The 15,051-nt window shown below is 36.0% G+C and overlaps 1 protein-coding gene across 2 annotated transcripts in view; it reads left to right on the forward strand.

Moving 5' to 3' along the window:
- Window positions 1-493: 493 nt before the first annotated feature.
- The window catches only part of LOC111141015 (zinc finger protein 300), a 32,936-nt gene continuing 18,378 nt past the window's right edge, over window positions 494-15,051 (forward strand). The window contains exons 1-5 of one of the 2 annotated variants that reach the window (XM_022493332.1): window positions 494-508; window positions 1,912-2,038; window positions 2,415-2,510; window positions 8,037-9,553; window positions 10,184-10,189. In XM_022493332.1, the coding sequence (XP_022349040.1) occupies window positions 494-508; window positions 1,912-2,038; window positions 2,415-2,510; window positions 8,037-9,553; window positions 10,184-10,189 (1,761 nt within the window). Of the gene's footprint in view, window positions 509-594; window positions 646-1,911; window positions 2,039-2,414; window positions 2,542-8,036; window positions 9,569-10,183; window positions 10,190-15,051 lie in introns of those variants that run through there. The other variant, XM_022493335.1, reaches the window with a different exon arrangement.

A 15,051-nucleotide genomic window follows, 5' to 3' on the forward strand; every position in this document is an offset into this window, starting at 1 on the left:
CTTGATCATTCCTATTCTTATTGTCAGGGAACTGCCCCATCTGTAGTTAAATCTTCCATACATATGTATACATGATTATTGTCTTATGGTAGAGTCTTACAGATAGAATTACAAATAGAACTGCTGGTTCAAAGGGGAACAATAAGGTGTTTGTGTATTAACAGAAATATCTGCATTCATCCAATTAAAAATACACCTTGTAGGGAAGCCTGGGTAGCTCAGTGGGTTAAGCCTCTGCCTTTGGCTTAGGTCATGGTCTCAGTGTCCTGGAATTGAGCCCCGCATCGGGCTCTCTGCTCAGTGGGGAGCCTGCTTCCCCGTCTCTCTCTGCCTGCTGCTCTGCCTACTTGTGATCTCTGTCTGTTAAATAAATAAATAAAATCTTTTAAAAAATAAAAAATTAAAAAAAAATACACCTTGTACAAGATCTATGTAATCATATTACAAGAGGACTTTTTCACGTGGTGCTTATAGACCCTTCTATAAGGATCAAATGACCTTCTACAAGGTGACCTGATTTCCATCTGACTTCTGGTGGTGGTTGTTTCTAGACTGGTAAATGGCTCCTGGAGACTTAGTCTTTCAATCCTGATTCCTCAGACCTCTGCTTTTTTGGAAGAGAAGCAGAAAATGACCAAGTCTCACGTAAGTTGCTTGCTTATTTTGTACTTGATTTCCATATAGTCAAATGGAAAAGTGCAGAAAGCTAGAAATCAGAATTAGGGAAAAGGTAGAGCAAAGACTTGGAATGAGTTGCTATGTACTATGTACATTTATGTGGTTTTAAGCCACATAAAGCAACTATTATAGTTCATGTATATGTTTGTTATATGTATGTTTTATATAAATATAATCCATATCTATATTATGTATTTTATATAAGTGTGTAAAAATTAAAGTGCAAATTTGAAAAAAATAAAGTCAAATTTATTCAGTCTTATGTAGCAGCCACAGTGGAGAGATAGAGGATATCATATACATGATTTGGCATTCTCCACAAATAAAATCAACTGAATTTTCAATGAAAATATTTCTTGCCATTAAGACAAAAAGAAATTTATTTTGGGGGATCTTCTGTAGATGATGTCCTGACCTATACTTCTGCATAAGTGTGTCAGATTTTTTGTGGTTGTGTCTTTAAAAAAAATTTTTTTTAGAAGGCAGTCAGCATAAAGTTAGAGCTGAATTCTATAAGCATTATTCTTTGGGGGAACTAACGTATAGTTTATCCAGAGATAAAACCTAGAAAAGGGGGAATGATTTCTTTCTTTCAAGTAGTCAGTTCTTTACTTAAAATTCAGTGGCAAACACTTGGGAGTGCCGGGGTCTCTGATTCTGTGTAGCCTTTGCTATGGTCCCACGGTTTGTGAAGGTACTCCGCAACTGAATGCCAGTTTGGTTCATTTTTTTCAATTTATAAAATCATTTTGCTATATTTTGTCTTGGCTTGAATTATCCCTACTTGGTAAAAGCATTAAAAAAAAACATTGAAAAATACAAAAAATAAAAATTATAAAGTGAAAGGAACCCTCAGCATTCCCTTTCTCCTGGGATAACCAGTATTAATAATTTGTGATGCTTAGATTTTTTTTTCTCCCTCTGGAAGTCATTGATTCTCTTGTTTTTAAAACATGAAGTTTCAACTTTATTACTGAACTGATTGACTGTCCAGTGTTCCCAGAACCACTTGTTGAATACATTTATTTGAAATGCTGCCTTTATTGAATTCCCATTTGTGATTAAGCCTCTTTGCTCTTCTATTCTTCAAATGTGTTTGATTCCTCTTGCTAAAGACAGAATTTTACGTCATTTTTCTGAATAGGCATGGTGTAGAACTGGGCATATGATTTGGCATGCTATAGTAAAAATAAGAACGATCACTTCAGATTGAACAGGAACGTGCTGTTATAGGGTCCGTTGTCATTTGAGGATGTGGCTATCGCTTTCACCAAGGAGGAGTGGCAGCAACTGGACCGCGCTCAGAGGACCCTGTATAGAGATGTGATGCTGGAGAACTTCAGCCACCTGGTCTCATTGGGTAAGGATGGCTTCCCCCATATCACAACAATTCCCAATCCAGTGCCTCTCTCTTCTCCTTTGATCAAGTTGGGTGGGTTCCTGGCATAGGTAATGACTGACTTTGTGCTCTCTTTTTTTCTCCAGCAGAAGGTCTGTGCTCTGCCGCCGAGAGCCAGCTGGACAGCTTCATTGTGGGGCTCCTAAAATAGCACTTTTTTTTTTTTTTTTTTAAATGTAGGGCTTGACTCAGGACCCTGAGATCAAGAGCTGAGCTGAGCTGAGCTGAGATCCAGAGTCGGGCACATTGACCGACTGAACCACCCAGGTGCCTAGAGCCCTTTCTTTTTTTTCTTCCGTGTAGTCAACCGAGTTCCTCTCTGATTTCTCCATAATAGGGCATCCAATGTCCAAACCAGATGTCATCTCCAAGTTGGAACAAGGACAAGAGCCATGGATTGTAAAAAGAGATATACCAAGTTGGATCTATCCAGGTAAAAAGCTGGCAGGTAGGAGTCAAGGGAAGTGAAATCTCAGTTTCTTTGTTTTTGATTTTAATTGGTGGGTGGCTGAGATTTATGCTTCCAACCAGATTGGCTGCTCCTGTTCCTTCTTGCTCCTGTGCTGAGTATGTAGTAAGTATTCAACAACTTATTAATTAAGTAATAGTGAGCCATAAAGAGAAGAAAAATTTCTTTCTGATTCACTCAACAATTATATCTTTAGTGGCTTTCTGGAAGAAATTCAAAGGCAATAGAAGTCAGATGCTTTTCAGGACCACAGGTTTTACATGGAAAGACAAGACATCAGAGTTCATGGCTGCATAAAATCGTACCACCAATATAATTAATGTTTTAGGATTTCCTGAAAATTATAGCCTAAAGAGATGTGGCATAACTTAAGAAGGCATGTTTTCCAAACAAGAACCAGCTACTCTGAAGTATATTTGAAGTGTGGGTTAGGCAAGAGGAGGGTGAAGGCAAGCTCAGGCAATGGTGTGTACAAATTCTTGGAGTTAGGAATCATTGTGGCTTTTCTGCAGAAATTTGCTAGGCTTGCCTTCAATAAAAACTATTTATTTGGGGACTAAAGGGATATAAGCATGGATACACAGTGTGAATATGGATAGTTAAAGTCCATACTGTAGCTGTACTCTGAATTTTCTACTATTTTATTTATACAACTTTGAGATCTAACTCACATGCCTTACAATTCACCCATTCAAAGTTAACAATGTAGTGGTTTTATCATATTTGCAGATATGTGAAACGATTGCTACAGTCAATTTTAAAACATTTTATCACCTACAAAAGAAATCCCGTACCCTTTTGCTACCACACCCCTGCTCCGCATCTCCAGCCCTAAGCAACCACTAATCTGCTTTCACTATTGATTTACCTACTCTTGATATTTTATTTAAACGAAATTGTAAAATATGTGATCTTTGTGATCTTTTGTGACTGGCTTCTTTCAGTTAGCATGCTGTTTCTGAGGGTTATCACGTTATAGTATGTATCCATACTTTGTTTCTTTTTTGGCTGAATAATACTCCATTGTGTGGATACACTACATTTAGTATCCATTCATCAGTTAGTGGATATTTGGCTTGTGTCCACCTTTTGGAAACATGAATAATGCTGCTATAAGCATTCATGTGCAAGTTCTTGTGTAGGTGTATGTTTTACTTCTTCTTTGGTAGAAGTGGAACTGCTGGGTCATATGGGAACTCTGGGTTTAACTAAAATCATCTGTAATGACTAATTATGTTGAGTGTATTTTTATCTGCTTGTTGGCCATTATGTATCTTCTTCAGAAAATAGTCTATTGAGAGACTTTGTCTATTTTGAATTATTTGTCTTTTTATTATAGAATTGTAAGAATTCTTTATAGAGGTAAAATTCTTACGCAGAACTTACATGGAACTCCAGAAAGTCCGGTTTTTCTATTTTTCTTTTGTTTTCCTGTGCTTTGGTATCGTATCCAAGAATCTGTTGCCAAATCCAAGGTCATGAAGATTTACCCCAAGTTTGTTTTCGAGAAGTTTTATACTGTCAGTGCTCTTACATTTAGGTCTTTGAGTTAATTTTTGCACATGGTGTGAAGTAAGTGTCCAACTCCCTTCTTTTGCTTGTGGCAGTCCATGTGTTCCAGCACTATTGATTGACTTTTATTTTGATTAGGACATGAGTTTTAATTTATTTTCTTTAATACCACTATATGTAAATACAGTGTTGTATTAGTTTCAGGTGTACAGTATAGCAGTTCAGCAATTCTGTATATTTCTCAGTGCTCATCAAGATAAGTGAGCTCTTAATCCCCTTCACCTGAGTCACCCATCCCCTCACCTACCCCCTCACCCACCTCCCCTCTGTTTGTTCTCTGTAGTTGAGTCTGTTTTTTGGTTTGTCTCTTTTTTGTTAGTTTCTTCCTTTGTTCATTTGTTTTGTTTCTTAAATTCTACATAGGAGTGAAATCAAATGGTATTTCTCTGACTGGCTTATTTCATTTAGTATTCTACTCTCTAGATCCATCCTTGTTGTTGCAAATGGCAAGATTTCATTCTTTCTTATGGATGAATGATAAAATTCCTAAGAATTCAATATTCTGATGGCCGAATAATATATGTGTATATGTATACCACATCTTTATCCATTCATCTGTTGATGGACACTTCCATAATTTGGCTATTGTAAATAATGCTGCAATAAACATAGGGGTGCATGTATCCCTTTGAGTTAGTGTTTTTGTATTTTGGGGGTAAATACCCAGTAATATGATTACTGGATCATTGGGTAGTTCTGCTTTTAATTTTTTGAGGAACCTCCATACTGACTTCCACAGTGGCTGCACCAGTTTGCATTCCCACCAACAGTGCGCAAGTGCTCTCTTTTCTCCACATCCTCACCAACACTTGTTGTTTCTTGAGTTTTTGATTTTAGCCATTGTGACATGTGTGAGGTGCTATCTCATTTTGGTTTTGATTTGCATTTCCCTGATGATGAGTGATGTTGAGCATGTTTTCTGTGTCTATTGGCCATCTGGATGTCTTCTTTGGAGATATGTCTGTTCATGTCTTCTGCCCATTTTTAATTATATTATTTGATTTTTGGGTATTGAGTTGTATAAGTTCCTTATATATTTTGGATACTAACCATCTACCAGATGTGTCATTTGCAAATATCTTCTCCCATTCCAAGGTGGTCTTTTAGTTTTACTGGTTTTCTTTGCTGTGCAAAAGCTTTTTATTTTGATGCAGTCTCAATAGTTTATTTTTGCTTTTTGATTGCCTTGCCTCAAGAGACACATCTAAAAAGATGTTGTTAGGGCTGATGTCAGAGAAATTATTCCCTATACTCTCTTTTAGGATTTTTATGGTTTCAGTTCTCATTTAGGTCCTTAATCCATTTTGAGTTTACTTTTACGTAAGGTGTAAGAAAGTGGTCCTTTTTCATTCTTTTGCATATAGGTGTCCAGTTTTCCCAACACCATTTGTTGGAATGATGTCTTTCCCATTGCATATTCTTGCCTCTTTTGTTGAAGATTAATTGACCGTAGAACTGTGGGTTTATATCTGAGCTCCCTATTCTGTTCTTTTGATCCATGTGTCTGTTTTTGTACCAGGACCATATTGTTTTGATTACTGCAGTTTTGTAGTATAAATGAAGTCTGGAATTGTGATGCCTCTGGTTTTGTTTTTCTTTTTCAAGATTTCTTTGGCTATTCTGGATCTTTTGTGGTTCCATACAAATTTTAGGATTATTTGTTCTAGTTCTGTGAAAAATGCTGTTGGCATTTTGGTAGGGATTGCCTTAAATGAGTGGATGGCTTTGGGTAATATAGACATTTTAACAATATTTGTTCTTCCAATCAATGAGCATGGAATGTCTTTCTGTTTGTGTTATCTATAATTTCTTTCATCAGTGTTTTATAGTTTTCAGAATACAGGTCTTTTACCTCTTTGGTTAAGTTTATTCTTAGGTATTTTATTATTTTTGGTACAGTTGTAAATGAGATTGTTAATTTTTCTTTTAGCTGCTTCATTATTAATGTATAGAAATGTAATAAATTTCTGTACATTGATGTTGTATTCTGTGACCTTGCTGAATTAATTTATCAGTTCCAGCAGTTTTTTGGTGGCATCTTTAGGGTTTTCTAAATGTGGTATCATGTCATCTGCAAATAGTGGAGGTCTTACTTCTTCCTTACCAGTTTGGATGCCTTTTATTTCTTCTTGTCCTATTGCTGTGGCTAGGACTTCCAGTAATATGGAATAAAAGCGGGCATCCTTGTCTTGTTCCTGACCTGAGAGCTTTTGCTCATTGAGTATGATGTTAGCTATGGGTTTTTCATATATGGACTTTATTATATTGAGGTATGTGCCCTCTGCACCTAATTTTTTGAGGGTTTTTATCATGAATATATGTTATACTTTGTCAAATGCTTTTTCTACATCTATTGAAATGATCACTTGGCTTTATCCTTTTTCTTACTGATATGACATATCAATTAACTTTTTGGCAAATATTAAACCATCTTGCATATGGAATAAATCCTACTTGATCATAGTGAATAAATTTTTTAATGTATTGTTGGATTTGGTTTGCTAATATTTTGTTGAGGATTTTCTCATCTATGTTCACCAGAGATATTGGCCTGTAGTTCTCTTTTTTTGCTTTCTGCTTTCTCAAATCTAATAAGCCCATCTGGTGAAATTTTAATTTCAGCCTTAGAATTTTCATTTGGTTCTTTTATGTTTTAACTTACACAAAATAAATGTTGGGCATAGAGTAAGTTAACTACTACCACAATCATGATACAAAAGAGTTCTAATAGTCAAAATTTCCTCTTCCTGACTCTTTATAGAAACTAGTTTCTTTATATGCTTTTTTCCTCTTCTAAAATTACATATTTGTTCACTCATTGCCTAGCAATCTTTTCCTTTAAGTTCTTTAATATGTTTATAATAGCTTCTTTGGGATCTTTATTTACAAAATATAGCATTTGTACCCACATAGAGTCATTTTCTATTGACTGATTTTATTCCTTAGTTTAGACCAGTTTTCTGTTTCTTTATATGTCTAGTAATTTTTGGTTGAAAATGCTACATTGTAGATGATATGTTGTAGTGTGGATTCTTCTGATCCTTTTAAGGGTTTCTGTTTTGTCTTAGAGGCATTTAACTTGCTTAGGCTTAAACTGAAATCTTTTTGTCCTATAGAGTGTCATTGCTGATGGCTCTCTTTAGTTCTTGGTTGTTTAAGTCTGGCTCTCTAAGAGACTCCCCTCCACCTTTGGATAAGGTAGAGGTAAGCTAGTGATTTGGGCAGAGGTTGTATGAGACATCAAACACAAGCGTGGCTTTCACTGTTTGCTGCCCGAGTAGTGCATGTTTCAGAACACTTTACAAGTATAGCAAATTTGCAAGACTCTCCAAATTTTCAATTACTGTTGGGCTCTCTAGAATATCTTTTTACAGATCTTTTAGTGGTCAGGTGGAGGTATATGGATGGTATTATCTCAACCTTTTATGACTCTTTTGGTTCCAAATTCCTGTTATATTTCTTGCTACTCTTACTAACAGCATTAAGCTGTATCCTGTGGATTTGTGCTATCTTTTAATGCCCCATAAACTAGGGATGGGAGATGGGAAAACCCTGAGAAAGAATGCTAGCTCCCCATTCTTACATAATGAAGTAGAAGTTTCTGGTGAGTAAGCATTTTTCAGCTTATTACCTCCTGCTAATAGTTTTTCAGTGCCCTAAATTAGTTGCTTTTTTATTTTATTTGTTTTTGTACTTGGTTTTTTTGGGAGCAGAATTCCTCAACTACCTCAGCCATCACTACTGGAAGTAAAGTCCATCTTTAATTACTAGTGATAAATTTACATTTTCAAATGGCCTATTGCCCTCCCAGTTCTCTGTCTTCTGGACCATCATATATCATCCATTTGTTTTTACATCTTTTGTCCTCTACTAAATCTTTTTATCTGTTTGATTTTTTTTTTTTTTTTATTCTTTCAGAGAGGGAGACTAGACTTGAAAATCCTCAGTTGGATATACCTGGAGGTGTTTCCTTCCATAAGGAGATATTGGCAAATGTGACAAGGGAGCATTCATTGTACTCCATTTTTAAGGTCTGGCAGGGTGATGACCATCTGGAGAGAGATGCGGAAAATCAAGACAGACTTCTCAGGCAAGTCATGGTCATCAAAAACAAAACAGTTTCTGAAGAGTCAGGCTATTCATATAAGACGTTAGGAAAAATATTTCATGACTACGCAGACCTAGATGCTTCAAGACAAGGACGGTATGACCGTGACTCATTTGAAAAGAGCTTGGAACCTAATGTAAAGTTATTCAGTTGTAATAGGGGTTATGCAAGTGAGAATTTTGGGTGTGGGAGTACACCTATTTCTTCCTATTCTAAGCATGAAAAAATTCATAATGGGGTGAAACACTGTGAAGATCGTCAATGTGGAAAGATTATCAGCAATAAACAATCTCTTATTCAATATTTGAATGTTGAAACTGGAGAGAAGACCTGTGTATGCATTGAATGTGGAAAATCTTTTCTAAAAAAGTCACAACTCATAATACATCAAAGAATTCATACTGGAGAGAAACCATATGATTGTGGTGCATGTGGGAAAGCCTTCAGTGAGAAGTCACATCTCATTGTACATCAGAGAACTCATACTGGGGAGAAGCCTTATGAATGTTCTGAATGTGGAAAAGCTTTCTCTCAAAAATCATCCCTCATTATACATCAGAGAGTTCATTCTGGGGAAAAACCATATGAATGTAATGACTGTGGGAAAGCCTTCTCCCAGAAATCCCCCCTCATTATACATCAGAGAATTCACACTGGAGAGAAACCTTATGAATGTAATCAATGTGGGAAGGCCTTCTCCCAGAAGTCACAGCTGATTATACATCATAGAGCTCATACTGGAGAGAAGCCATATGAATGTACTGAATGTGGGAAAGCCTTCTGTGAGAAATCCCACCTCATTATACATAAAAGAATTCACACTGGGGAGAAACCCTACAAATGTGCTCAATGTGAGGAAGCCTTCAGCAGAAAGTCAGAACTCATTATACATCAGATAATTCATACTGGGGAGAAACCTTATGAATGTACTGAATGTGGGAAGACCTTCTCCCGGAAGTCACAGCTCATTATACATCAGAGAACACATACTGGAGAGAAACCCTACAAATGCAGCGAGTGTGGAAAAGCCTTCTGTCAGCAGTCACATCTCATTGGACATCAGAGAATTCACACAGGTGAAAAACCTTATATATGCAGTGAATGTGGGAAAGCCTTCTCTCAGAAGTCCCACCTCCCGGGGCATCAGCGCATTCATACGGGAGAGAAACCTTACGTGTGTGCTGAGTGTGGAAAGGCCTTTTCCCAAAAATCAGACCTTGTTGTACATCGGAGAATTCATACTGGGGAGAAACCCTATCAGTGTACTATCTGTGGTAAAGCATTCATCCAGAAGTCACAACTCACTGTACACCAGAGAATTCATACAGTGGTAAAATCATAAGAATGTATTAAGCACAGATAAAATCTTCTTCAGTATTTTCTCAAGCCTTAAAAATGACACAAAACCCATGGATTTCAATGAGTTTGGGAACATCTTTACTGATAAAGTTCCTAATGTATTTAATTTTTTTATCAGCAATAATACAGACATCTCAGTTATATAAATAATGGGTATTTTCACTATGACATGGAAGACTTTTGAACTTGTGAACTGAATGATTAATATCACAAGTTACATATATAGTTTATTTTGAAGTTACGTATTTATGTTATATAATAAGAATTGGATATGTGATAATATTGTTAATGTTAACTTAGCATAATTATGGCTGTGCAGTAATTCCCCACAGAGGACATGAAGAAAGCTTGAGTCAGAAGAAGCCATGACCTTGAAACTGAGCCTGGGGGAAGAATTTGATTGTCATTTCTAAAGGTACCTGTAAAATTATTCTTGTAGATGGATGGAAAGACGGGTTGATAAGGTCTAATAAACGTAGTCTCTTTGGTTGTTTGTTTCATTTCAAGAATATAAGTTGATCTGTGTCCATGGATGGACCCAGGATCTTGGAATTGACACTTCTTGCTATTTCTTTCTTTTACTCTTCCTGTCTAGGAGCTTGGCGTGTTGGAAAGACATAGATGGTCATGGGTTTTAATGCTTATTCCACTATTCACCGATTGTGTAACTTCAGGGAAACCTTTTTTCAGCCGCAGTATCCGTTCCCTCATCTATGTATAATATTCTGGCAGAGAACATGTTTTTAGTTTGTATTTGTCCCCTTATCTTCCCTGTCTGTTCTTTTGCAGGAGGTTGCTAATACCCAGGTATATACCTTTAAATTTGATTTGCATTCCAGACACTGTGTTTTTGATTCCCTGATTTCTTTTTCCGTCTTTTTTCCATTAACACTGCTCTTGTGTCTGGTGGCCTAACTCATACTGTTGTAGAGACCTCACTTTTTATTTTATTTTGCAAATACATGTAAGTTATGGTGTTTGCACATAAAGATCCTGTGTGATACCATCACAGATCCTGTTTTACCCTTTCTCAGAAGCAACCGTTCTTTTTCCTAAGAATTGAATGGCCCTCAGGGAAAAATCCACAGGGAATGTGGAAGACATGCCTGGGGTAGCCTACATGGGCAGGTATGAATCAGGACATAAAAATCCCACCTGCTATCTCTAAAATGTTTCTCATTCTTTGTTGTGGGCCCAACTCTTCTCTCATAAGAATCTTTAGGAAAGCATCTTGATGAGGAAAAGTCCTATGTAGCAAGGATGTGTGGCTAAATATGATTTCTGCAAGAAAGTTCCTACTTGATTCCTTCATATGTCCTGCTTAGCTGCTCTTTCTCCGCAGGACCCCGGTGTTTACTATGAGAAGTTTAAGACTCTGTATGGGAACCTCTGCAGAGGACATGGCATGCTTAAAAAGATGTGCGAATGTGTATGAGAAAATTCTCTGTGTCATTATAAATAACAGTGATTGATATTGGATATGATTGGCCATTTGGACCTGGGAAATAAAACATTCAGGCATGTACCATGGAGTGATCTGCTTTGAGAGGTCTTGATGGCTGTTGGTCCCACCTGGCCCTTACGGAAGCATTGGAAAATCAGGGTCTCAGGAACATACAGAAATGTTGTGAGAAGGAAATGATAATATAGTAACAGTTATGGAAATTGTGTGAGGAAAATAAAGATTCAAGAGTTCTTATCTTCTCATGAGCCTTCCATTTTGCCTTTTCACCTTCCAGGGAACCTCACTGATCTGATAGGATATAATACGTACTATATATTGCCATAAAATATAGCAAAATTTAATACCTATTAGTGTATCGGAAAATTTCCCTCTATAGTCTGGAAAAAAGATAATGTTCATTCTCACCAGTTTTATTCAACATTGCATTGAAAGACCTAGTCAGGGAAAGCAGGGAAGAAAAAAAGTTGGTATAATGATTGGAAAGCAATAAAACGCATTATTTGTTGGTAAAATTATATGCGTAGAGATGAAAATGTATAGGTTATTATTAGAAATAGGAAGTAGCAATGTTTCTAAAAATAAAGTTTTTAAAAATAAAGTTTATGCATTAGATATAAAATGAAAATGTAAAGCTATCAGTTACAGTATCATGAAAAATACATCATGTCTAGAAACATGTATTTCCAGTACAGTGTTGAAGAGAAGGGGCAATAATGGGCATCCTTGTATTGTTCTTGATCTTAGAGGAAGAGCTTTCTTCACCACTGATTATGATGTTAGCTGCGAGCGTGCCATATGTTGCCTTCATTATGTGGAGGTACGTTCTTTCTGTGACTAATTTGTTGAGAATTTTTATCATGAAAGGGCATTGAATTTTTGATACTTGATTTTTCTGCAATGTGTTGAGATGATTTTTTTATCCTTTATTCTGTTAATATGGTGAATTACTCCTATTAATTTGTATATGTTGAAACGTCCTTGCATCCCAGGTGGTCATGGTGTATGACCCTTTAAATGTGCTGTTGAATTCTGTGGGCTTGCATTTTTTTGAGAATTTTGCATTTATATTCATCAATAATGTTGGACTTTTCCTGTAGTGCCCTTATCTGGCTTTGGTGTCAAAGTAATGCTGGCCTTGTAAAATGAATTTGGAGTGTTCCCTTCTTCAGTATTTTTGGAGTTTAAGTAGGATTGTTGTTAATTCTTTAAATACTTGGTGGAATTCACCAATCAAACTATCTGATCCTGGGCTTTTCTTTGTTGAGATGTTTTTGATTACTGATTCAGCCTCTTACTCATTATTGGTCTGTTAAGATTTTCTATGAATGGGGGCGCCTGGGTGGCTCAGTGGGTTGAAGCCTCTGCCTTCAGCTCGGGTCGTGGTCCCGGGGTCCCGGGGTCCTGGGATCGAGCCCCGAGTCGGGCTCTCTGCTCAGCGGGGAGCCTGCTTCCTCTCCCTCTCCCTCTGTCTGCCTCTCTGCCTACTTGTGATCTCTGTTTGTCAAATAAATAAATAAAATCTTAAAAAAAAAAGATTTTCTATGAATGATTTCAGTTTCATATGTTGTATGTTTCTAGGAATTTATTTCTTCTCGAGTATCCAGTTTGTTAGCATAATTGTTCAAAGTCACGTTATGATCATTGTATTTCTGTGGTATCAGTTGTAATATCTCCTCTTTCATTTCTAATTTTACTTGATTCCTCTCTCCTTTTTCCTTAGTGTGACTGATGGTGTGTTAATTTTGCTCATCTTTTAAAAAAAAAAAAACAGCTTTTTAGTTTCATTACCTTTTTCTGTTGTTTTTCTGGTCTCTATTTCATTTATTTCTGCTCTGATCTTTATTATTTTCTTTATTCTGCTAACTTTTGGCTTATTTTTCTTTTTCTATGGCTTTGAGGTGTAAATTTGGTTGTTTATTTGAGATCTTTGTTTCTTAGTGTAGGCATTTATCACTGTAAACTACCTGCTTAGAACTGCTTTTGCTACATCCAGTAGGGTTTGGTAAGTTGTGTTTCCATTTTCATTTGTTTTCAAGGTACTTTTAAAATATCTTGGTTGTTCAGGTATATGTTAAATTTCCACATATTTGTGAGCTTTCAGTTTTCTTTGTTATTTTCTAGTTTCATACCATTGTGGTCAGAAAACATACTTGGTATGATTTCAGTGTTCTTAAATTTGCTCAGACTTGTTTGTGATCTACCATATGATCTATCCTGGAGAATGTTCTGTGTGCCCTTGAGAAGGGTATTTTGCTGCTGTTGGATGCAATGTTTTGCATATGTCTGCTAGGTCCAATGGATCTAAAGTGTAGTGGTCCCTTATTGATTTTTCTGTCTTCCTGATCAATCTGTTGTTGCAAATAGGGCGCCAAAGTCTTCTGTTATGATTGTATTTCAGACCTGTATTTGCTTAATACATTTAAGTGCTCTGGTATTGGATGTATATATATAACTGTTATATATTCTTTAAGACTTGATCCCTTTATCAATACATAGTGATTTTTTTGGGCTCTGTTACAGTTTTTAACTTAAAAGTGTATTTTGTCTGATATAAGTATAGCTACTTTTGATCACTTTTGGTTTCCATTTGCTTGGAATATCTTTTTTCATCTTGTCACGTTGATCCTATTCAAGATTCCATATTTGCCTCATGTAGCTATGTTTTAAGCTTTTTCTTTTCAGCTAGAATTTGTTCACAAGGGTTCTTATAGTCTGGAATCAATCCTTTTTTAACCTGCTACTCTAAGATTTTCTTTCTTTTGAGAAACTGTTTGCTCCAAAGCATCCCAGCAAGGCATCATACTGATCACCTAGCTGATGCGGGATGGGTTTCTTATCTACAAATGGAATCTCAGTTTTTTTTTTATTTGGATCCCTTTTCTATATGATTATTGTTCTTGTTCATTTTCATTGCTGTCTTATTTACAATATGAAGCTTCCATAGATCTTATTTCTCCTTGTCACCATTATTCTGTGAATGATTTAGGTTGTAATTTATCTTCTCCTTTTTCCTTTTTTTTTTTTTTTCTCCCTCTCTTTCAATTTTCCCTTATTAATACTCTGGAGTAAGCAGAAGTTACACTTACAGGACTGTTTGGCTTGTTTAGTTGACTTGAAGCACAGAGTGAGCTGTTCATGGTAGACTATGAAGAGGACAGAATGGTTGAACTTGAAGTTGAATCCGGTCTGTAACGCATAAGTCTCCTCATATGTTCAGAAGTACCTTTGTTTATATTCATCTTCTCTGGACCTTCCTGACTCCTTTTCTCCTTGATTCTCTTTATCCCGTTTTTCTTCATTCTTGTTCTCTGGTTCTGGTAGAACAACTTCTTAATGTTTTTCAGCCTCTTCAGTGTCACCCCCTGCATTGATCTTCTAGACTGTTTTGATTTTCTAGATCTTGCTTTTCTTTGGGATTCAAATTCTTTATCTTTAAGACAAGTGAGGTATGATGTATATCTCTCTTTGGCCTCTGATGTGGGGGAAGCAGTGCCAGCAGTAGTTATAGTTAGTGTTATTTGTTTGGAGGTTTTTGATTACTAATTCAATCTCCTTACTAGTTTTAGTTCTATTCAGATTTTCTACTTCTCTTTCATTCAGCAGTGGTAAGTTTTGGGTTTGTAAGAATTTGTCCATTTCATTTAGATTATCCAGTTTTTTTGTATACATTTGTTCATAGGACTCTCATAATCTTTTTTATTTCTGTAAAATCATTATATTGCCTTTTTAAAATTTCTGATTTTATTTGAATCTTTTCTCTTTTTTCCTAAGTCAGTCTAGCTTAAAGTTTATCAATTTTGTTGAGCTTTTTGAAGAACCAATTCTTGGATTCATTGATTTTCATTATTTTTATAATGTATGTTGTTTAAATAAATAAAATCTTTAAAAATAAATAAAATATAGATACCTAATTATTTGTTGAAAACACTCTTTTTCCTCCCACCTAAATGCCTTTGTTGGAAATTTGTCATTATATCAGTTGGCTCTATTTCTGGTCCATT

The sequence above is a fragment of the Enhydra lutris genome, unplaced genomic scaffold (assembly GCF_002288905.1).
Source record: "Enhydra lutris kenyoni isolate GAN:26980312 unplaced genomic scaffold, ASM228890v2 scaffoldscaffold5, whole genome shotgun sequence".
NCBI lineage: Eukaryota > Metazoa > Chordata > Mammalia > Carnivora > Mustelidae > Enhydra > Enhydra lutris.